The sequence below is a fragment of the Talpa europaea genome, assembly GCF_964194135.1.
Source record: "Talpa europaea genome assembly, chromosome: 2".
NCBI lineage: Eukaryota > Metazoa > Chordata > Mammalia > Eulipotyphla > Talpidae > Talpa > Talpa europaea.
The window spans coordinates 84,590,921-84,615,835 of NC_140068.1; the positions used below are offsets into that span (position 1 = coordinate 84,590,921).

At 34.1% G+C, this 24,915-nt stretch overlaps 1 protein-coding gene across 1 annotated transcript in view; it reads right to left on the bottom strand.

The window, feature by feature from the left end:
• The window catches only part of CD2AP (CD2 associated protein), a gene marked incomplete at both ends in the record, with an annotated part of 65,068 nt that extends 40,469 nt beyond the window's left edge, over window positions 1-24,599 (bottom strand). The window contains 5 exons of the mRNA XM_084258942.1: window positions 3,682-3,802; window positions 6,878-6,978; window positions 14,930-15,083; window positions 24,155-24,315; window positions 24,551-24,599. Coding sequence (XP_084115068.1) covers window positions 3,682-3,802; window positions 6,878-6,978; window positions 14,930-15,083; window positions 24,155-24,315; window positions 24,551-24,599 — 586 coding nt within the window. The remainder of the gene's footprint in view (window positions 1-3,681; window positions 3,803-6,877; window positions 6,979-14,929; window positions 15,084-24,154; window positions 24,316-24,550) is intronic.
• Window positions 24,600-24,915: the final 316 nt, after the last annotated feature.

Sequence of the window (24,915 nt, forward strand, 5' to 3'; positions counted from 1 at the left end):
TCTATAAAAAGGTACATAAGTAACATAACAGAAAATACAAAACTCTTTTAATCTCTATACTAAGCAGTGAAGAAACAAAGAAAATACAGTGTCTGCCGGAAACAGGTGATAGCCTTTCGGGAGGAAGATAAACACATACAATAGTATAGAAGCCACAATAAAAGCTGGCTTAGAATGGCCAGATGAACTTCAACAAGGTGTCAAGACAACTAAGTGGGGCAAGGCACAGTCTCTTCAACAAATGGTGCTGGGAAATATAAATAGTCACATGAAAAAGACTGAAGTTGACTCTTATTTAAACCAGAAATAGAAATTTATTCAAAATGGATAAACAATGTAAGATCAAAAGCTATAAAACTTCTACAATAAAAAAGCAAGGGGTATGGGCCTCCCCTGGTGGCGCAGCGGTTGAGCGCTGGGCTGCGAAGCCGCGTGCACCTCTGCAGCGCTGGTTCGATCCCCGGACGCCAGTGAGGGTCCCACATGGCGCGACAGACAGCTCCTGCGGCGCCCACTGCTCCCCTCAGCAGTGTATTTCGTCAGTCTGTCTGATCTGTTCCCTGCTCTGGCTCTGGTGAATTCTCTCACCCTCCCATGCTTCTGACTGTACCCAGTGCTTATATAAATAAATAAATAAATCTTTAAAAAAAATAATAGCAAGGAGTATGGCATATAACATAGGATTTGGCAATAAGTTCCTAGATGTGAAACTAAATACACTGGCAAAAATGAAAATACAAAGATTACTTTAAACTTAAAACTTTTTGTACATTAAAGGATATAATTACAAGAGTTGGAGAAAATACCTGCATATCATTTTTCTAACAATAATGTCCAGAATATATAAAGAATCCTGTAATTCAAAACAACACAAAAATAACAGCCTAATTAAAAAGACGAAAGACTTCAACAGGCATTTTCTCCAAAGAAGATACACAAATGGTCACAAGTATGAAACATATTCAACATCACTAATTCTTAGAGAAATGCAAATCAAATTCACAATGAGGTATCTAGTATCCATGAAATTAGCTAATAAAAAATAATTATTGAGAGTATGTAGAAACTAGAACCCTTATGCACTGCTGGTAGAAGTGTAAAACATACAGCCACTATAGGAAAGTACCAGGATAGCAATTGCTCAAAAAATTAAAAATTTAACTATCTCATAATCCAGCAATCCCATTTCTGTATATTTCCAAACTGAAAGCAGGATCTTGAAGAGTTATATACACACCCACATTCATAGCAACATCATTCACAAATGGTAAGAAATAAAAGCCTATCAAATATCCATTAATAGATAAATGGGTAAACAAAATGTGGTGCAAACAATGGAGTATTATTCAATTAGAAAAAAAGGAAGTTGGGGGGCTCCCTGGTAGCACAGGGGTTAAAGACATGGCACTATCAAACTATCACCAGCCACCACAGCACGAGTTCGACTGATACCCGGTGGCCAGGGAGCTAACCCACATGGCACAGCAGACCTCTCCTGCCTCACCCGCTGCTCCCCTCAGCAGTGTATTTCAGTAGATCTGCCTGTTGTACTCCCCACTCTCTCTGGTAAATCTTCTCACCCCCTCCACCTCTGGCTTACACCCAAGTTCTTGTATGCACAAATAAATCTTTAAAAAAAGAAAAAGAAAAAGGAAAAATAAAGTTCTGTCACATGCTACAATATAGACAAACATTAAGAACATTTTGCTAAGTGAAATAAAAAAAGTCACAAAAAAGACCAGTATTATATGATCCATTTCTCCAGGCTCAATACGTTAATGAGTACAGGAAATATTACAAATCATTTATATGCAAATCACAATTATGAATGAAGTTTCAAAGAACTTTCTTAATAAGGTCTAAAATAGTAGAACTTAAACCACATCACGTAACTTTAGGAATAACCTCAATAAGGATTTCTAGATACTTTTCATTAATTATGTTTAGTATTACCATTTGTTAAATTTAAAAGTATTCATTGACTTACCACTGACTCCCACTGAGGTTTATGAATCTATTTCCTACACCTAACAACCTTATAATGTTTTCCTAATTTCAAAAGGAAGCAAAAATAAATAATTCAAAATAATTCACTATATAGCAAATATTATACTTAGAAACTACCTTGCTAACCCACATAACAAAGCTTTTAGGTAAAATTAGTCTCATTTTGCAAACAATGAAATTACAACTAAGAATAAAATGGCTAAGGAACAGCACTTGTTATCATGGGAGCCTAACTTCTAGTTTGGTCTATATAAAGATAGAATATAAAATCAAAGTGTACCATAGGAATGCAAAGAAAAGTGTTAGGTACAGAAACATTTTAAGCAAACTTAAGACTTTATCTCATTGTCTTGATCTATATATAGTTACTATAGTCTAAATGCTTATTTTCCCCCTAAAGTTTGTATCTTGAAAAACTATCTCCCCAGGTGATGATGCTAGGAGGTTCAACTTTGGTGGGTGATTAAGTAATAAGGGCAGAATCCACAGGATTGGAATTAGTGCCTTACAAAAGAGGCTCCTCAGAGATAGCTTGTCCCTAGTCATTAGCCATGAACCAATAAGAAGGTCTAACCAGAAATCAATCATAGTGACTCCTTAATCTTGGACTTCCTAGCTTCCAGAACTGTAAGAAATAAATTGTTGTTTATAAGTTACCCAGTGTATGTATTTTGTTAAAGTGGTCTGAACAGACTAAGGTAATAGTCTTCATAGCCTGACATAACATTGGCTCTGAGGGAAAAAAAAAAAAAAAAATCAATGATACTGGCAACCTTAAGTTTGTGTATCTACCTTAGTATCTGTGACTCAATCCATAAAGAAAAAGTTGTACTTATTTCAGTATTACAACTTAGGAATTGAATTCATCTTAAAAAAATTCTCCTGGGCCTCCGTCATGGCATAGGGGTTAAGTCTCAGTGCTACAACCACTAGCTATGGCCTGAGTTCAATCTCAGGCCAGGGAGCTAATCCCACATGGCACAGCATACCTCCCGTGTCTCACCTGCTGCTCCCCTTAGCAGTGTATTTCAGTAAATCCACCTGTTCTGCTACCCTCTCTGTTTCTAGTGAATTCTCTCATCCTTACACACCTCTGGAATACACCCCAGTTCTTCTACACAAAAATAAAATATAAAATAAAACATTTTCCTAAATCCCTCAGCAATTCTTAAAAGTAAAACAAAAAAAAATTTAAATGTAGTTTAAATATAAACACAGTTTTGACTTTCTAGGTGAGTCTCTAAATGACAGAGATCACAAAATAATCAAGTGACATTCTATCTTCACAGAGAAAACAAAGCCCTGTGACTATGGAAAATTGAACAAAGTTATTTTTAATTTCTAAGATTTCTGAGTTAAGTGATTTGCAAACTAGATCAGTATTTCATGAAGTATTGTATCTTAAGTTTAAAGAAATGAGATAACATAAGTAATACCATTTTACAATTAGGTCACTAAAAGTTTACTTAGGGTTGAAGAAGACGGCACAGAAGAAAAATATTAAATTATTTGCCTCCATATTTAATTCATTTTAGGTCCCTGTCATAAGCTGCTTTTTGTAAAGTAGGTTAACAGAAGCTTAGAGTTCAAAAGTAAGAGTTTCAAAAAATACAAAGTAAACGCTAGATCTTAAACAAATTCATTTATTCTATTCAAATTTTTTAAGTAGTCTACCTGAATCCTCCTGGGCTTCATGAGTTTCAGCATCATCTGTAACCTCTAATTCTTTCACAAAATTTGAAGGAAACAGTCCAAATTTGTTGTTCAGGGTTCCATTCCACCAGCCTTCTTCTACCTGAAAAAGTTCATAACTCAAATAATAAAAATTTCTCTTACAAGAAAATGTTCTCCTATGGGAAAATGAATGAGTATAAAATTAGTGATGCAATATAATTCCCCTAAATATATAGGAAAAAGCAATGAAGAAAACGTTTTATTTATTTTTTTAAGGGCTTAACAACAGTTGTATTTTTTTTAATTCTTTTTTTTTATTATTTATACAAGATGTGTAATAAAATGTAACCTATGATATAAATAATTTCCATCAAAGTAGTGGATAACCAAGTACAGCATATTAAAACTAAAATAATTCTCTTCTGGAATGTCACTCTTAAACACTACTGATCCTTAGTTTGTAACTATGACATATTATTCCTTACGCTATTTGGAAATATCTGATTCAGGACAGAAACAGTAAGTCTTAGCCCAAATGTGAAAAAGAATCACTTAAGAAAGAATCCAGATGCCAGTCATTCCTAAATACCAACCCATGCCCAACCCAACCGGAAATGGTCCCCAGGACAAACTCTTTAGAAAAATATTTATACTGAATAATAGCTAAGTTACAACCTTCGTGAAATAATTTCGTATGATTAATGTTTTAAAATGTATAATTTCTGCTTAGATGTTATGAGATTTTAGGTAAAAAAAAATTTTTAAGAGCAAACTGTTTGCTATCAAAATTCACTTAGCAGCAGTAAATGCAATATCAAAACTAAAAACAGCTTTTTTTGGCTTAAAATATTTTTAAATGCTTTTTTGCCTCATCATAGCTATAAAAACAAAACAACATGCAGTTACTACGTGGAAGCCATGGTATTAATTTGAGGAACAGAATCAAATTTGCATGAGAAATCTGTCATTAAATAAGACCATCTAGGGGCCTCCCTGGTGGTGCAAGCGGGGGTTAAGCATCAGCACAATGAAGCTATCCACAGCACAAGTTCTATCCCTGGCCAGGGAGGTGACTCACATGGCTCAGCAGACCTCTCCTGCCTCACCCGCTGCTCCCCTCAGCAGTGTATTTCAGTCAATTCACATGTCCTGCTCCCCACTCTGTTTCTGGTGAATCCTCTTACCCCCTCACCCCCACATCTCTGGCCTGTACCCCAGCTCTTGTATGCATAAATAAATATATCTTAAAAATTAAAAATAAATAAGACCATCTAAAGAAGAGAATAAACAATAAGCAGTTACAATAACATGCAAGAGGTACTATAACAAAAGTATGAACAAAGGACAGACTTAAAAGACTCCTAAACGGTAATGTTTAAAAGGCTGAATGAAAGTTTTCCAGGTACAAAGCATGTGAAAAATATAGTAACATAAAAATAAAGGAGTAATTCAATGGAATATATACAGAAGAAATATGAGGTAGCTAGAATACACGCTGTTTGAGGGAGAAATAGGTGTGAAGAATTCAGAATTTTTAGCACACTTATGGGAGGCACTAAGCCAGATATGATTGGAGTATGGAGAACAAACTTGAACACGCACAACAAAGGGAGAGAATATGAGGAGACTATTATGGGTACCTAGAATGCCAAACTGACAGCAACTGGTAGATAATGCAGAGTAATACACTTGTAAAGAACAGTGAATTAAAAGCAGAGATTGTGAGGCGTTAAATGCTGCCTCCTCTGCATACCTGGAACATGAGCTTGTGCACAGAAGGGTGAAACAAGATGTCCTATCCCACATGTTCATCTATAATGCATCCCATATGCTCATCTACAATTTAATCCTGACATTCCTCCTACCAAGAAGTAGTAATTTTTGTCTCCACCCCTCTTGTGGGCTTATGACTCACCTGTAAGCACCGGAATATGGTGAAAGTGCTGTGATGATTTCGAAGGTTAGATAATAAAAACCGTATTCACTGAAATGCTTATGCTCAGAGCCCTGATTGCCTATACAGACAACTATCCTACGAATCCTGATGGCCCCAAGACAGTAAGAAAGTCAGTAGAGAAGCTACACAATGGTGCTCCATAATCAGTTCTAGTCTTTGAACCTTCTAAGCACCAAACATGATAGTGAAGGACCCTAAGAATTTCCAGCAACCAGCTTTGACTATTTCCAGAAATCACAGAACAGAGACAAGCCATGCTTGCTGTACCCTATCTGAATTCTTAACCCACATGATCCATGAACATAATAAAACAGTTGTTCTTTGTCACTAAGTTTGAGATGGCATGTTATGCAACAAGAGTAATTAGAACAGCCAATTTGTGATTCCATCTATTATTCATAAATAAAATAAGGTTAAAAAATCCCTATCCTATTAGGTTGTTTAGAAATTTAAAGGAAATATGAAAAAACTTATCACAGTATTCCAGAAATATTACAGGCTCAATAAATATTTATTGTTATTGTCACCTGGTAGAAATAAGGCGTGTCTTTTGTATAAATATTCTGGAAATGAACATAAACATAAGTGCTAGATTGCATAAAATGATGTTATGACAGAAAATCAATCCCTGTGACAATGATACCAAACAAATACTATGAAAAACAGAATCTCTGGTTATCACTCAAACTTTAATATTCCTGTAATGATTAAAGCAGGGATAAGAAATTATTTGTAAAGTATTTTTAAATCTCATTCTAAGATACGAAGTTGTGGGAAAAGTGCTTTTGATTAATATTTGAATGTGATAATTCAAATAGGGCAAAGATTTTTAAAAGATCCTGCTTCTCTTTTTCTTTTCTATGCAAAAAGTTCTATTTTTTGCTACATGTTTAAAGTGAATTCAAAACTTTAAAAAGTCTTATTTATATTGTTAGCCACTTACACTATGCAAATTTTTAGTTTAAAAAGATTTTTTTATTAAAAAAAAATTTTTTTTATTCCTAAAGGCAATAAATAGTGTTCACAAATATTGGGTATAGTAAAGATGAGTAAAACTTTTTTCCTCCACATAAGACAATCTTACATTAAATTACTGAAGATCCATTTTAAACTAAATTTTTATAAGCCTTGAAACTGGCAAAAAATTCTTACAGAAAATTAATGTTCTTATAAAGCACTTTTCTAATAACCACAGCAAATTTCAATTGCTGCTGTATCTCTAATACATGTTTTCCTTACCTCTTCATTAATGTCAATAATATCTCCCACTTTTAGCTCCAGTTCATCCTCATTTTGTGGAATGTACTCAAAGAGAACTTTACACTGACGCTTCTTTGTCTCTAAAGGAAGTAACAATAAAAAATTAGGTTTAAAAAGATCATTAAAACAAACAGAAACACCTTTATATGTGTGTGTATATATATAAATATATTGTCATAGAATTTATATGCATGAATAAAATCAGAACATACAAACATTCTAAGCAGCTAATCACAATCAGTTCTGGTTGACTTTCCATCCATTCATCACAAAGCAAATTCAAACCAACTACAAATAAGGTATAAGGTTTCTAGCAACAAAATCTATTTATATATTTAATCCCAGTTACACAAAAGCCAAATATCTACTATCCATTTTAAAATTAGAAATACAGCTAAAAATCAACAAAAAACTATGAACCAGAGACACTTTTAGGGGGGCGGGGGCGGGAGGGGAGGGATTGGGGTCAGAATGGGGCGTTTGCAATACAGCTAAAAGACTGTTGGCATAGCAAATTTGTCAAATACAAACCCTCCAAGGCAGTGATTTTCAGATTACTTTCAGATCAAAGTCTAGGAAACTTAAAATGCTGATTTTAAAATATGTTTTTAAAAAAAGGCAAAGTACACAAATCGAAAATAAATTTTCTATTCTTTAACATCTCTATTTTCTGACAGGTGAAAATCAAATTCATATATGGTAAAGATAAAAATAATTTTACTTTAGCTTTTCAAACAAGCTTTATTTGTTTCAGACAACAATAGGGCATTTATAACAATCCAGGCTTGTGATTCCCAACTTCTTTCACTCTTAAAGTTTGAAAACTCACACTCACATCTTTAAAGTGAATCATTAAAGTAGCTATGGCTAGATGACAACATTTACAAGATTAAAGAATTACTTCTCGCTACTCAAAGAGTGTTTCTTATACCAGCATCAACAATATCACCTGGAAACTTCTCAGAAATGTAGTCTATCAGGCTTCATCCCATTCCTACTTTTTATGGACTAACTCATATCCTTCCAAAATTCACATACTGAAGCCCTAACCCCCCAATATGACTACATTTAGAGAACAGGCCAGTAGAGGGAGGTAATTACAATTAAGTGAGGTCATAATTGTGTGGCCCTTATAAGCACCCATGCACGCCCACGGCCATGTGAGTACAGTCATTGGCACACTAGAAAAAGAGGTCTCGCCAGAATCTAGGCCTGAAAAAGCACCTTGATTTTGGACTTCCAGCCTCCGGAGCAGTGAGAAAATAAATTTCTATTGTTGAAGCCACCCACAGTCTATAGTATTTTCTTTTGGCAGCCTTAGCAGAATGGATCAGAATTCCTACTCCACCAATACCCTCAGGTGATTCTCAATGATCTAATTATACTGATTTCTAATTCCTAGAAAAAGACATGCTCTTTTTCTTCTAAAACTTAAATCTGTTTCTTTTGCCAAGGACATTTTACTTTCATCCACAAGGTCAAGTCATCTTCAGGTCTCAGCTTAGAAGAAACTTTCTAACAAATAGCTTTCTGGGTTAGTTATTCTTTCTTTGTGCCTTCAAAGCACCCCATATACTCATCCAATTGACTACAGAAACCTGTTACTGACAACTTGTCATTTATCATAATGACCAATTTTCTTGTGAATAAACTCCTTACTCTCTAGATTAAAGATAAATGGGCACTGAAGGTGTAATTGCTCTCTCCCCAATATCTAGAATAGTGCCTGGCTTGTAATGGAAACTATTGGCATTTTTGAATGAATTAATAAACATTGAAGCCTAACAATATGGCATTAGTGTCAAGAAACAGTCATCAACACCTAAGATTTTTTTTAATAATTTAAATGCACACTTAAGGCACTAACAGTACCTAGGACACAAGAAATATGCATAGTAAACAACTGGTGACAAAACACAAATACATAAGAGAGCAAGACATTTAGTACAAATTACAAATACAACCAAAATTGATAGGACAATTTGAATTAGAGCAGATGTGGAAGGCTTCAAAGAAGAATTTGCAAAAATTATAGAATGAAAGATGAACCTGATGCAAAAAAAGAAAGATGTGACAGATACACTACATCAAGAACATAGTTTTCCCAGTGAACCAGGAACTGGTAATACAAGAATCAACAGCAATTATTCTGGCTGGTAGAATTTCACTGCATCAAATCATGACTCCATCTCCAAGTGAATTTTTTAATATACTAAGGAAAGATGCCATGATACAATAGAAATATCACCAGCTTGGAAGTCTGAAGGCATGAGTTCTACCTAGTACATCTGTCATTACCTAGTCCTTTGAACTAAATTCTTCAGAAATCAATTTCCTGAACTATAAGCGCAGTGAACTAGTAACCATGACAGTTACTTCAGCTCCTATTTTCTTATGCATCTGTGAGTTTATTGAAATAAAAAAGTACATCCAATTGAACCCCCAAATTAACAAAATAAATGCACCTTGCATACAACCAACACTATGAAAGAGGTGCAAAAGAAACATGACATGTAGACCAAAGAATTGATTCTGCAAATAAGAAAGTAACATTTTAGTAATAGTCCCCCACTTCCTAAAGTTTATATCTGATTTCTTAAAATGTTTTATAATAAAAAGAACCAGAGACATTAAACACTAATCATACTGTTCTAAATAGCCTAGAGAGTGTAGTAAAATTTTTCAAATGTCACTTTTCATCAGGTCTTAAGGTAAATTTTAAGTAATAATTTACTAAGTGATTTTATGTATAATGCAAGAAAACTTCTTGTCCCTTAAAATAGACATCAGTATAGTCCTCTAACAACTTTTGCAAACTGTTTACATCATCCTTGAGAAAATGTGTTCATAAATGTCATTATAATAGTTAGCACTTTATAGATGAAAGGGAAATGATCTATATTATTGAAAAATCTATTTTGCTCATCTCCAAGTGAATTTTTTAATGTACATATCAAAGGAGAAAATATTTTCTATCTTTTTGGTAACTTTATATCTTTTTAAAAATGGATCTTTGTTCTTCTTAATGAATGCCAACTATTTTTAATGATTTAAAGTGAATGAAAAGTGTAAATTATACTCCTCATTACCAAGCATAGCAATTAACTTCCAGCAGTCTACTTACATTATAACCCAAGTGTTGTTGTTTTTTTCCTTCTCGCACTATACATAATTCTATAGAATTGCTTTTACCAAAGTACTTTGCAAAATTATTTGAAAAGGTTATTTTTCATTTTTCAAAGGGAAGAGGTATAGTGTATAAAAACACCACCTACTATAACCACCAACTACAATTATTTAATAAAGAAATGTTTTTTCACATAGCTTTCCAGATCACAAAATAATTAAAAAGCATCATCAGCAATATATTGTTAAGTAAAGCTAATAATAAAAAAGTTAAAGGAGGGACAGCAAAGGCATGAAAATATTTCATACCTTTTATGTACCAGTACTATTCTAAGTTTTTCACAAATTTCTTCCACACAAATGATCATATAAATTTGTTACTATCATTTTACTGTTACTATCATTTAAGTACTGTCAAAGAGCACAGAGTTCTAAAAAGAGGCAAACTAGAATTACATGCACTTCTGACTATCACCTTTCCACAAAATCATACTGCCTTCTTTTATAGTTACAAAGTGCTTTAACCCAGCTCATATAGTAGTAGCCAAGAAGGAGCCTCTTGCCCTGAAAATACCCTACACCTGCCTATATCTCTAGACCTTCCAAAGGTAGCAATTCATAATCCCCATCTACATGTGAATGATAGATATGTCCTACAAAGAAGAGTTTAAATACACGTTGCTTGAGAACCTCAGGATTGAAATGCCCCTTCATCTGAATCATAACCATGTAACTAGTCATATATCATTATTATAATTCCCTTAAAATTTCTGGGGAGATAAAAATCATTATTACTATCTCTGTTTTATGGTAACTTAATGTTCACCCATTAAACTGAGCTTTGGGTCATGATCTATATCCAGCTTTATTTGGCTTATTTGATTGTTCTCGTGGTCTTTGCACCCAAAAGTATAAGGCAACTAGCATATAAATGCCAAAAAAATTTCAGAAACTTTTTAGAAAAGTCTATCTTTTTTGAAAAACAAAACCAAATTGTGTGAAATGTGAAGTTATTTTCCTTATTTTCAACTAAAACAGAAAATCCTAACTTCTAAATATAAGTCATCAAGAATGGCAAGTATTTATTTCATGGTTCTGAAAAAGAGATCTATAAATTCAAATCAAACAGATCTCTTAAATTATGGAACCATTTCTTACGATTATTTTTAATCTTTCCATCAAAGACTAAAATGAAGAACTTGGCACTCTTAGGAGCTGAGAGGTTGAATGTTAAAACTTCAGAAATAGCAGCAAAATAATTCCTGATTCATTTTTTGGTTCGCTTTGGTCCGGTTTTATTGCAACACTAAGATTTTCCTAATATGTAAAAAATTATCAATGTCTTTCTCTAGTCTACAAAGAAAAGCACATTAAGAAACATAGTGATTCTGTCATTTACTATACAATTAAATATTTATAAAAATTCTTTCTTATCCTCAGCAATAAAACACCGTAATACTTATACCAATAAATGAAAGATTCAAACTGTTCAAGATACCACCTATTTTGCTGTGCTACTATTTGATTAAGACAAATTCTTAGAAAATACTGTATTATCACCATCATGAAGCAAACTTATGATTTTAGGGGAAAGTGTATTATGTCTACAATACACTGTCAACGTATTCAGTTAAGTGTATTTAATTAGAGATAAAGTCAACATGACAAAATGTTAACAGCAAACTAACATGAAGGGTATATGTGCTCACTGCATGACTGTATCAACTTTCCTGTAGATTTAAAATTTTTCAAAAGAAAAAAGAAAATTTGAACACTCTACCCCATTCATTTGAGAGGCTAAGATGAGGTGGCTTCATATGATTTTTTTCCCCAGCATGCGTTAAAGTCTTTCAAAATCAAAGAGCAGAATCTGAAACAATCTCCATTGTTTCAAAATGTGTGCTTAAAGGTGTATAGTCAGTTAACATTTCTGATGGCATTCAGAATTTTCATTTTTCTCAACACTAACTCAAATAAGAAGGCGTATTAATTGCTACTTTTTTCTGGATATGAAACACTATAGATTGACATTCTGGTCACCTAATTTTTCGTGTAGCCACATCATTTCTTTATGACACATATACTAGTGGTCAATTAGGATCAATCTTAAGGTAACTTTGACATTCAAACTAATTATCAACTAGATGAAAAATTTTCTGCAGCATGAGTTTCCACTAAGTAGGAAAACAAAGTTATAAGTAATAATATCTTCCTTGTGCCAAGAACAGATTCGTATCTGAAACCAATCTTTTCCAAACAGTAAAATATCTACTAATATTCTATAATGAATGTTATTTAGTGTTGTGATATGAAAGATATCAATTCTTTACTAAGCAAACTATTCTACTGCTATCTTTGTACCTGATTTTATAAGGGCCTCTAGCAATAATATGACTTGTACATGTTTTTGTTTCAAGAAGTGTAAATTTGGGCCTCCCCTGGTGGCGCAGGCCATTGAGCACCGCGCTGTGAAGCTGTCCGCAGCCTCTGTAAAGCCGGTTCGATCCCGGCCGGCCAGTGAGGGTCATACATGGCACGGCAGACCACTCCTGTCTCACCTGCTGCTCCCCTCACCAGTGTATTTCATCAGTCTGCCTGTTCTGCTCCCCACTCTGTCTCTGGTGAATCCTCTCACCCTCCCGCGCACCTGGCCTGTACACGGGTTCTTGTATAAATAAATAAATATTTAAAAAAAGAAGTGTAAATTTGTGCTCTTCTGTAACTTAGCAACTTATAGCAATCAACCTTGTTCTGGAAAACATTATTCTGTACTTGCTCTGGAAAATAACTGTTTTAGCAAAGAAGTTGCCTTGCTTAATTTACATGTAACAACAAAAGTTTCAATGACTTCATAATTAGACTTCACCAAAAAGCCAACAATTTCTTTCTCTAGTCTTCACTAGAGAAAAATAGCTCACTAGTTCTGCAAAGTCAAGTTTTTAGACATCTAATATCATGCTATCTTATTTGAATATTCTTTTTAGTTGCTTAGACAAAACTCAGTACACATGCAGATTCATTTGTCTGCGATTTAAATTGAACTTTCATACTACACTGTTTACCATTCAACTTTACAATGGCTTGGAGAATTTTTTTAAATAATGATAGCATTGGTTAGTTGTACCCAGTACTATATGGAATTACAATGAACCACTTTTGAATAACCTATTCTGCGAATTAAGGATATGATGTAAACTAACAGTAACAAAAAGATTCAGATTTTTTTAAAAATTAGCTTGTTTTTCCTGGAAAAGAAATCTGAAAGCAAAAACAACCTGCATCCTGTTTTAAATGTTAGCTAGCACCAAATGACCAAATTAATCCTTGCAGCAAATTCACTTAAAAACAAGTTATAGAGGATTCTTAGGAAAATACCCAAGCCTTATAGCACCAACTGTATAATTGTTTTCCCTTCTCACAATAAAACGAATTATGGCCAGTAGTTATGAGAAAAATAAACTTTAGTTTGTCCTTTCATGTTATGAGACTAAATAAATAAAGTACTCACAATCCCAAAGCTCTTTGTTTAGCCTCTACTTAAGAAGAAACTTGTTTCTGTATAGTTCAGAAAAGCTAAAGAAAAGTAGTAAATGAGTTTTATAATAGGCAGAGGTCATAGATAGCCATTCCAAGGTCCTAAAAATTTTTCTTGTACACAGAAATTCTATCAGAGGATCATCTGAAGGATGTTAACATACACTCTATTATCCGTGCCTCAAGTTCTAAGTAAACAGTTTCAGAGTCTAGAGCAATCAAAACTACTAAAACAGTCCACCTTCAGGCAGTAGGCTGAAAGCATTACAGATAATATCTAAACATTGTTCATACAATGCATTTACAAAGTACAGATAAAACCCTTTAATTTGTCTTAGTGTCATGAAATTTTTTTTTTCATTTTATGAAAATAAAGGATATACTCCAGGAAGTAAAGGCTTCTCCAAACAGATAGAAGTATAGAAGGTATTAGGTTGAAAAAAACAAAAAGAATTGTAACAGGTTGAGATTTATGAGGACTCTAGAAAAATCAAAAGTAGTCTTACTGTTGTGAAATGTATGTAAACAAAATTTCTTTATTATAGACTACTTGGTACTTCAAAGGATTTAGACATTGATTCTAAGATATTTATGGTTAAATAGTCATTTAATAGTAAATCAAATTGAACACAGAATCAGTATTCAATCTCTCAAGGGGCTTTGGGTTTTTCCTACTTTAAAATATTATCAGCTTCCATAAATATACTTGTTTAATAAACATCTTTATTACTTTAATAGCTATCTTTCCCAAGACTATAAGCTTGGACAGGACAACACTATTACCTGTCTTTCTCAACTACTCACTCACTAGCAGCAAAATAAAATTCAAGAGTTTCAATGATCTAAGACCGTAAGATTCACACTCATATCTGATTCAAAAAGTGGTGCTTTTCCTCCACACAAAATCATTCTAACACAATTAGTGTACCACACACTTAAAAGGTATTATGTGAGCCCAATCACCTTGGAAATTAGAACATATATGTTCAGATGTTTAACTACTAAAGAAAATATCCCATCAAAATTCTTGCATCTATCGTACTTAAGGATGAGCAGATATTCTAGCAAACCATTAAATTAATGGTCTTACAACAAATTTAAGGCAAATGTAAACTATTCAATGGTGCCTATAAGAGTAGTAAGAAAACAAACCTTCACATTTTCATTTGTAATTACTATAGAGAGTTGTCAGCAGTTCATGCTGGATAATCATGTTAACAACTAACTATAGGGTCAGAAACTAATAACATGAGAATAAGCAGAATGTTATTATAGTATGCGGCAGAAAGTTGATGGTCTTTCTTAACATAATTTAACAGTTAGAAAACATCTTTCTATTTTGACTAAACATAAAAATAATTATTTACATACTCTTCTTAATGGTTTTGGTTTGTGGATGTGGCTGAATTCCTCCAGCTGGAAGTCCATAGGTGCTTATTCGTTGCACAAGACTTGCTACATTCCCATGCCGTTCACGTTTGATGGGCAAACTATCATCCTTGGATTCGGTCTCTCTCTTAATCTCCTACAAAAGAAGAAATCAGTAAATAGACCAATTAAGCTGTATTTTATTAAATTCCCAAATGTAAATTACCAAAAAACAGGTAAAGTGATTATTATTTGAAACCTGAGAGCAACAGTTTACAAACTTTTTCTCTCCCCACACTATCAACAGAATGCAACACAATATGGTAATAGTGATTCATTATGAGTTTATGTCTTGACAGAACCATCATGAAAATACGAAATTCTACTGACACAAAAGGACACAAATGAAAAGGAGACACAATTAGGAGACAAATAAAAAGAAAATTATGCTGTGTTCAATAACTGAAAACTCATAAAGATGCCAATTCTCTCTAAAATTGATATAACAGTACAATGTAATTTCAATAAATATATCAGATTTGGGAGAGCAATTCAATAAACTACTTCTAAATCTGTATAGAAGGAAAAAAGGCCAAAGCCAGAATTATTTCAAGGGGGAAGGGAGAAAGTGAGGAAAATTTTCTTTAACCAAGATATAAGGAAAAAAAAAAAATGATATAATAGTACAAATGTGCGTGGTACTGGTATAAAAACAGACATATTGATAAATGAAACAAAGCAGAGTCCAAAAACAGAAAAATTTGACTTAGACAAAAAGTGAGAGGAAAAGTTGATTACTAAAATACATGGTGCTGGTAAAACTAATGTTCTATAATTTAAGGGGAAAGGAATGAAATTAGATTCCTACCTTCCGTTTGATATTAAAATTAACAATTTCTGTTCATAAAAATAAACATAAAAAAGCAAATCATTAGCTAGAAAATATTTTTCACATAACAGGTTCACAAAGAATTTGTATCTCCAGGTATTTATGGCTACCCACAATCTTTAATCATTTTGTTATTCTATGGTTGGTAGGGTATCAGATAATTTTGATTTCTTTACACTGCAGACAAATTATAATACATGAATACTTGCTTTTGGGGGGCCTTTTTAACAATACATATCACTTTGCCATCAGAGAAGAAAATATTCTCATATTGGACAAACTATTTGAAGTTGATGCAGAATTATGAAAAAGCAATGAAGGGGCCTCCCAGGTGGCACAAGGAGTTAAGTCTCAGCTGTATGAAGCTATCCACAGCCACTGCAGTGCAAGTTTGATCCCTGGCAAGGAAAGTGACCTACATGGCGCAGCAGACCTCTCCTGTCTCTCCCACCGCTTCCTTCAGCAGTGTTATTTCGGTAGATCTGCTTGTTCTACTCCCCACTCTGTCTCTGGTGACACCTCTCACCCCACTCCCAACCTCTGGCCCACACCCCAACTCTTGTATGCGTAAATAAATCTTTAAAAAAAAAAAAAAAGAAAAGAAAAAGCCCTGGAGTTCAAATAATAAAATACACAAAACATTTCATAACTTAGAGTGCTTCAATTTTATTGGTAATGTACTTAAGGAAAAGTACTCAATTTGCTATTAATAATACATGATACATCAGACTGCACTTAAATATTTCTGAAGCTAATGAAAACAAAAGCTATGCAATGACAGGCATTTACAACCTCAACATGCCAAAGTTCTTCATTTCAGATTCTCCTGTCTCATGAACTACCTACTTTCCTAAAAATTAAGTAAACCATACCTCAGAGAGGGATTGTAGATCAGAAGATCGAGATTTTGGCTTGACAGCCAAATCGTGTTCCCCTAGGAAAATGACTGCAATTTGACCAGTCATGATTCAGAAGAAAAATTCAGGGAACAGATGACTGGGTTTGTATCTTAGTTCTATACTGCTCACTAAGCATATAACTTTTGATATTTGTGATCTTTTAATAAGACCTATATAAACAAATATAATAATTCTAAGACATTGTCCCATTTCTTTTCTACCCCCATTCTTGTATGCATAAATAAATAAATCCTAAAAAAAACAAAACAAATTTTCATCCATGAATATTATATGTAGTAAGTCTTCTGAACATTAGACATAATAAATCTGATACAAAGGTAGGAAAGCAAGTTAAAAACATATACCATCTACACTGAATAGGGAAAACTCAGTTTTACAGTCCTAGCAAACAGTGCCAATTAAGTGCTGTTACCACAGCAGCATAGGGCCACAAAGCTCTGGCAAAATTACAAACAAGGTAATAATGTTTGCTTTAGGCTCTATTCCTTCTCTGGAATCTCTTTCTGCTGCTACAAGCCACCAGCACTAAAATCATTCATTCTGATACCTTCCCTTTCTCTCTTTTCGCTCACATCGACTCCCCTTTAGCTCCTGGACACACAGAGTCTCCAAATTACACTTGGTAAATTTTACTGAGTAAATTTACTGAGAACCCATGACATATTAGTAAGACTTCTAGTATTCTTCCGCCTCCTGTCCTTCATTTCCTTTTACGCTGTCAGTAAATAAACTGCCAATCTTTTTTCTGCCAACTCCAATTTCAATCCTGACTTTTGGAGATCCAGTCAGAGTCCTCAATTAGAGAGCATCATGTGCTGACAAAGCAAATTCAGAAATGCTCTCTCACTGTTTAGGCTAGGTAATGTCAATACAGAAGTGGCCAAGAAAAAAATACATGGAAAATCTCCACATAGGGAAGATGTAATTTGTTTCACAAATAAGGAGTAGGAAGTAGCAAATTAAAGGAAGATGGAAAATATAAACAAATGGAGGGAGGGACTTAAAAGGCTGGAGAGGATATATTCTTCATCTATTAAGGTAATCAACGATACTGACCTTTAAGTGCACTAACCAAAAAACATATAACTTATAAAAGATATAAAAAATATAAGACAACTTATAAAAGATAATCAAAATTTACAAACCACTCAATCAGTACTATAAACACATAATAATTTGGTTATATGATCAAGGCTAGTGGATTATCATGACGTGAAAACAGAAAGCAGTAACTTCTATAATATATAACTCACAAAGAATAATAAAAACCAGATTAGAGGTCCAGAATTACTTTGTATTTCTCAAAAGAGGTTATCTAGTCACCAAATTCTAAACAGAGTGCAGTTCTGCGTATGCTAAATAAAATATAAGGAATATATTTAATTATTTTTAATTTAACATTCAGGATTCCCAAAGATATGATATAGAGCTAGTATCTCCCACTTTAAAGAAGCATATAAAATCAGAATACATGGAAAGTGAGATTACAAAATAATAAGGAAAATAAGCAACATTAAATGTTTATGTGTACAACCTGTTTTAGCTTTGATTAAAAAGTCAACATTACATAGATCCTCATTTGAAACATTAGGTTTCCAACCTAACAAAATGGTTTTGCTCCATTTCAAAAGTTTATATTGATATTTTGTTTTTCTGGAATATACATGATCATATGTAAGGAATGATCCAGACTACAAGTCATTTGATTTTTCATTTTATTATGATTAAGCTGAACTGGAAATCATAAAAACCCCTAAGTTCAAAGTAAAATAATGAACAAGAAAACTCTCCTTAATATCAAATAAATGTGTACCTTCAGAGTGTAAACATATCAAAATCATCAAGATAGACAATGATAGCATAAGTATTTTGCAAGTGTCTAAATTTATTTTATATCCTTATATCCACTCCCCCAAGTATGCTGCTCGCCACATTACTGCTATCTTTCCAATTTGGACAAAGGGCCTCCCTATTTCAACTGCCCCTCCCCCATTTAGAAAAGGCAAAAGTAGGGTAAGAGGGGAAAGTTATGTACATTCATTGTCCATGGCATCCTACTCTTTTCCTTTTTCTATTACAAGAATGTTAATGAAAGCCATGTGAAGTCAAGTGGGAAAAACATTAAAGAAAGAACTCCTCTTACCAATATTCTTCCATACATATCACTTTCAGTGAAATGTATTAAAAACACCCCAATAATTTACAATGGTCACATTTCTTATGCTAGTTTTATTGGTTTAAAAAAATGTTATTTGTGCTTCGAAGTCTTATGATGAAGGGGGAGTTAGAATTAAAAACTGTAGGAGCTGAGGACTACTATGTCTATGGCTCCAAAGATACCAAGTCTGCAAGGAGATTCTTCTCTCATAGCTACAAGATTACTTCAGGCCACAGGTGACACTGACAAGCAACCACTGACTGCTGATTCAAGAAGCAAGACTAGGAGATAAACCAGAAACCCGGGTTCTGGTATTCAAGCTTTCCTGCTTTAAATTATTTCTACAACTTTAAGTACCTTAGCACAAACAAAATAATACATTATAAAATATTTCATGTGTCCACAAATAATAATGCTGTAAGTCAAACTATTCCAGGTTATTTCAAAATAACTGAGTTATATACACACATTACTACATGTAAATCCTTACACATTTTTTCTAGCATACATTTATCAACCTATTTCTAAATGTGAATATAGTCTATTTAGGATTCAGAATAATCCAAATCACAGAATAAATTGTGCTTAGCCAGTGTGTAATGTTTTAAGGTATCTAACAAAAATGTACTATGATACGCAACTTTGATACTTCATCTGTTTGTTTTTTTAAAGATTTATTTATTTATGCAAACAAGTGCAGGCCAGAGATTTGGGGAGTGAGAGGATTCACAAGAGACTGAGTGGGGAGCAGAACAGGCAGACTGAACGAAATACACTGCTGAGGGGAGCAGAGGACGATATAGGAAAGGTCTGCTGCACCATGTGGGTCACCACGCTGGCTGGGGATCGAACTCATGCTGCAGTAGCTGCAGATTGCTTCATAGTGCTGACACTTAACCCCTTGCGCCACCAGGGTGGCCCCCATAACAAGTTTTTCAAAAAGTTATTTTTATACTATTTCTAAAAGGAGAAAACTTCAATAATTCTGAGTTCTTAGACTTTTACAGATGTACATTACAATCTCCATTAAAATGCATCATGATCTAGAGGTTCCCCATATGAACACAATAGACTTACTTTTCCCATTTCTCCCACTCAGTACAGTTTAAAACTCTGGATATTACATATCAAAAATAAATAAATAAATTCTGAAAGGTGATAAAAAGGTAGGTAGGTCAGTCAGGAAGAACAGGTTCCCCTTTATTCCAATTCACAGCAAGTGCATTTATAGACAAAATCTGTCACAATTGTGTGTAACAAGTTTGCTGGCTATTTTTCTAACAAGCGTGTGCCCATTTCATGTCTGTTTCACACTGGTAATTCCCACCATATTTCAAACTTTTTCATTATTACTGTATCTGTTATGGTGATGATCTGTGATTACCGATCTTTAATGTTACTACTGTAAATTTTTCAGGGCACAATGAAATGTGCCTGTAAGAGCATACTGACATACATACATACATATATATATATATATATATATATATATACACACACATTTAAAAAAACAAGACCAATGAAAGACATACTGAAAATCAAAACTTTAAAACTTAGGATTTAAGCTTAAATCATAAGAGAGTATCTTTAATCACCTCCCTGCTCCTAAGCTAGACAAGTCACAAGAAACACTTATGAAGGATGAAAGATATATAATCAAGAAGACTACAAAGAGCTAGTATTCTCAATATATTAGGAACTACTACAAGTCAATGAGAAAATAAGCAAGAACTAACTCAACAGAAAAAAAGAAGAAAGGAAAGGCAGGAGGGAAGGAAAGAAGAATGAAAATCTAATGGTATTAAACCCTAATTAGAACAAAGAATAAAGGAACTTTTGTGGTACTGCTAAGAGTCAGTGACAAATTTAACATCTATGAAGTTGAATATGTACATACCCCTGGAAGCAGAAAATTCTTAACTATACGGATGGCCCCTGACTTTTTTGGACTTTAGGATGACACAAAAACAATATGCACCCAGTAAAAAAACCATACTTTTCTGGGGCTAGCAATATGTGATACTATACTCTTGTGATTTTTGGCAGCAACAATGAATCCCAGTACCTGGTCAATCACCAGGGTAAACAACCAATAATCTACAGTGTACTACGTTGCTAGCATGTTCTTGAATATTGTGTTTTGTGTTTCACATGCCATCATGTCTGTTTTTTTACTCTCAACATAATAATCAATAAATTACATGAGATATTCAACATTTTATTATAAAGTAGGTTTTGTGTTCAATGATTTTGTCCAACTGTAGACTAATGTAAGTAGTCTAATGTAGGTAGTCTAAACTAGGCTATGATATTTAGTATGTCAGTTATATTAAATGCAATTTCCATTTATGATAGGTTTATAGAAATGTAATCCCATTTTTTAAAAGATTTTATTTTATTTATACATACAAGAACTGGGGTGTATGCCAGAGGTGTTGCGGGGGGAAGAAGATTCACCAGAGACAGAGTGGGGAGCAGAACAGGCAGATTTGAAATACACTGCTGAGGGAAGCAGCGGGTGAGACAGGAGAGCTCTGCTGTGCCTTGTGGGTCAGCACCCTGGCCAGGGATCGAACGCATGCTGCAGTGGCTGGCAGTAGCTTCATAGTGCTGAGACTTTACCTTTAACCCCTGTGCCATCAGGGAGGCCTCAGATGTAATCCCATTTAAATGAAGTTCTGCATATACCCTATAAAAGGATATTAATTGCAGCATTGTTTTTAAAAGCTAAAAGAAATTTAGAACCCTAAATATACATAAAATCTCAGAGACATACAGCAAAATACTATGCAACTGTTAAAAAAAAAATTAACTAATGCTAAAGGAATTTCTTTTTTTTTAATAAATTTTATTTTTATATTCCCCATACAATTGCAACCCCCTTATTTGACCCCAATCCCTCTCCTCCCCTCCCCCACACCCCATAAAGTATCTCTGGTTCATAGTTTTTGGTTGATTTTGATTTTCACTTTCTTATAGTTATTCATTTTCCTGGTCCCTTATTTAAGTTTTCTAGATTCCTGCTATGAGTGAGACCATCCGGTATTTTTCTTTTTCTTTCTGGCTTATTTCGCTGAGCATGATCCCTTCCAGAGCCATCTATGTTGCTGCAAATTATCTTTTATCTTTTTTGAATGCTGAGTAATATTCCATGGTGTATATGTACCATATCTTCTTGATCCAGTTATCTATTTTTGGGCATTTGAGTTGTTTCCATAGCTTAGCTATTGTAAACAGTGCTGCTATAAACATAGGGGTGCAGGTGCTCTTTGGAATTGATGTTTCTGTGTCCTTCGGGTAAATACCTAGGAGTGGAATTGCTGGATCACATGGGAGCTCTATGTTTAGTAGGTCCAGAAATCTCCACACAGCTCTCCACAGTGGTTGGAACAGTTTGCACTCCCACCAAGAGTACAGGAGAGTTCCTTTTTCTCCACATCCTCGCCAACATTTGTTGTTGCTAGTTTTTTTAATATGTGCCATTCTCACTGGTGTAAGATGGTATCTCAAAATATGGAACGCTTCACGAATTTGCATGTCATCCTTGCGCAGGGGCCATGCTAATCTTCTCTGTATCATTCCAATTTTAGTATATGTGCTGCCGAAGCGAGCACGCTAAAGGAATTTCTACCATAACACTATTTATGCATTACTACACAATGGATATTTTGAAAAAAATCACAGCATATACCACTGATTATGTGAAAACTTCCAAATCAAACACTAAAAATTGTGATTAAGTTTAATTCCCTACTATATAGCTTTTCTCAGTTGTTTTCTGAGATAAATCATATGTAGTTAGTTCTCTAAAGTCAACTAACAGAGTAAAGTGTTCACACTTAAGAGATAAACCCACAACTAAAAGACAAATTTATCCAGGGAACAAATATTTATTATAAAGCACAGTACTTCACAGGTGTTCTAACAACAACTATGCAGGTTCAAAAAAAATGAGGGGGTCTCCCTGGTGGCCTAGGGGTTAAGTCTTAGCACTGCTATTGCTGGGGTTTAAACCTGATCAGGGAGCTAACCCACATGGCTCAGCAGACCTCTCCTGTCTCTCCTGCTGCTCCCCTTAGCAGTGTATTTCAGCAGATCCACCTGTTCTGCTCCACACTCTGTTTCTAGTGAGACCTCTCACCCCCCACACCTCTGGCCTACACCCCAGTTCTTCTACGCAAATATAAATCAATCTTTAAAAAAAAAACCACACATACTCTAGTCTTTCCAGAAGAATTCAATCATAATCTAATGAGACCAGGCATACAGTTCTGGATTTAAGAAATTTTATACATAAGACAATTACAAGTGTAATTATATTCTTTTTCCTTTGTAAACTATTAAGAACTTTGATAGTTTTTAAAAGAAGAATATTGATTGATTTTTGGCAGAGATGATGCAACTATTTACTTAAAAAGGAGTTTGATGACAACTGAAGACTAACTGTTACTGATGGCGAAATACTGCAATGCTTAAGTTTAAAAATAGGAACTTAATACATTCTCAAAGAGGCTGGAAAAGCTAAAAAGACATTAGATTTTTCAGCAAAGAATAAACTATCTGAGGGACCTCCCTGGTGGCACAGGGTGTTGGGACGCAACCTATGAGGCAGTCCACAGCCTCTGCAGCATGAGTTCGATCCCTGGCAAGGGAGCAACCCACATGGTGCAGCAGACCTCTCCTGACTCACCCGCTGCTCCCCTCAGCAGCGTATTTCAATCAATCTGACTGTTCTGTTCCCCACTCTGTCTCTGATGAGCCCTCTCACCCCCATGCCTCTGGCCTGTACCCCAGCTCTTGTATGCATAAATAAACCTTAAAAAAAAAAAAAAGAACAATGACTCCCTTGTTAAAAAGAATAAACTATCTGAGATTTCCATTCAGATTCTCCCATTAATTATCCATGTTAAGTAAACCATTTAGTCTGTATGTCACCATATTTAAAATGGGGCTATTATCTGCCCTACTTCACATGACTTTTGTAGGTTCAAATGAAAACATACACAATAAAAGGACCTTGTAAATTACCAACTACTACCCTATAGCAAAATACTATTTTTAGAAAAGATTAGTAAACAGGTGTATTCACTAGGACACCAAGTAACAATTACATCCATTATAGCATTACAGTGGCATTTACAGACCTCTAATTAATTCTGCAGAATAAAAATTTTATCTTAAACACCTTAAACATACTCACGTATTTCTTAAAAATTAAATCCAATTAAGTAACAGTGAGAAATTTAACTGAAAATACTTACCTTAACAAAATTATCAGGAAACATTCCTCTTCTCCCATTTAGTTCTCCTTCTAACCATCCTTCCTCCTGAAGCTTTTTCACATTCCTGATGATTTCCCCAACTCGAATAGTTAATTCATCTTCATGTGCAGCATCATAGTCATACTCCACAATAAAGTCAACTAAAAAAATAAATAAATGCTTAAAACTTATTTCATGAAATACTACTGACCATACTAGTAACTTAAAACTAAGGAATTCACATAGCAACAATATTACAAAGACATCATTAAGGCTTGTCTCAATGATTTTATATATTTGCTGTATCAGCAGATTTCTTCATTGCCTTATGATAAAGCACAACACAAGTTTTAAGTAAAAGCCGTAATACAATGTATAATCCATGCCATCATGTACTTATAGTCAGATGAATAACCTCTGTGGCAATCTCTAAAGCGGTCCCCATTTCTTCATATTATGTCCTGTGTAATTCTCTGGAGTATGGACGTAACCTATGACTGATTTCTAAACAACAGAATATTACAAAGATGACAGATTGTATGTGACTACTTAAGACTGTGTCCATCTTTTTTTTTTTTAAAGATTTATTTTATTTATTTATTTATTTAATTATTTATTCATTTAGTTATTTATTTATGCAAGCACTGGGTACAGTCAGAAGCACAGGAGAGTGAGAGAATTCACCAGAGTCAGAGTGGGGAACAGAACAGGCAGACTGACGAAGTACACTGCTGAGGGGAGCAGCGGGCGGCAGGAGAGGT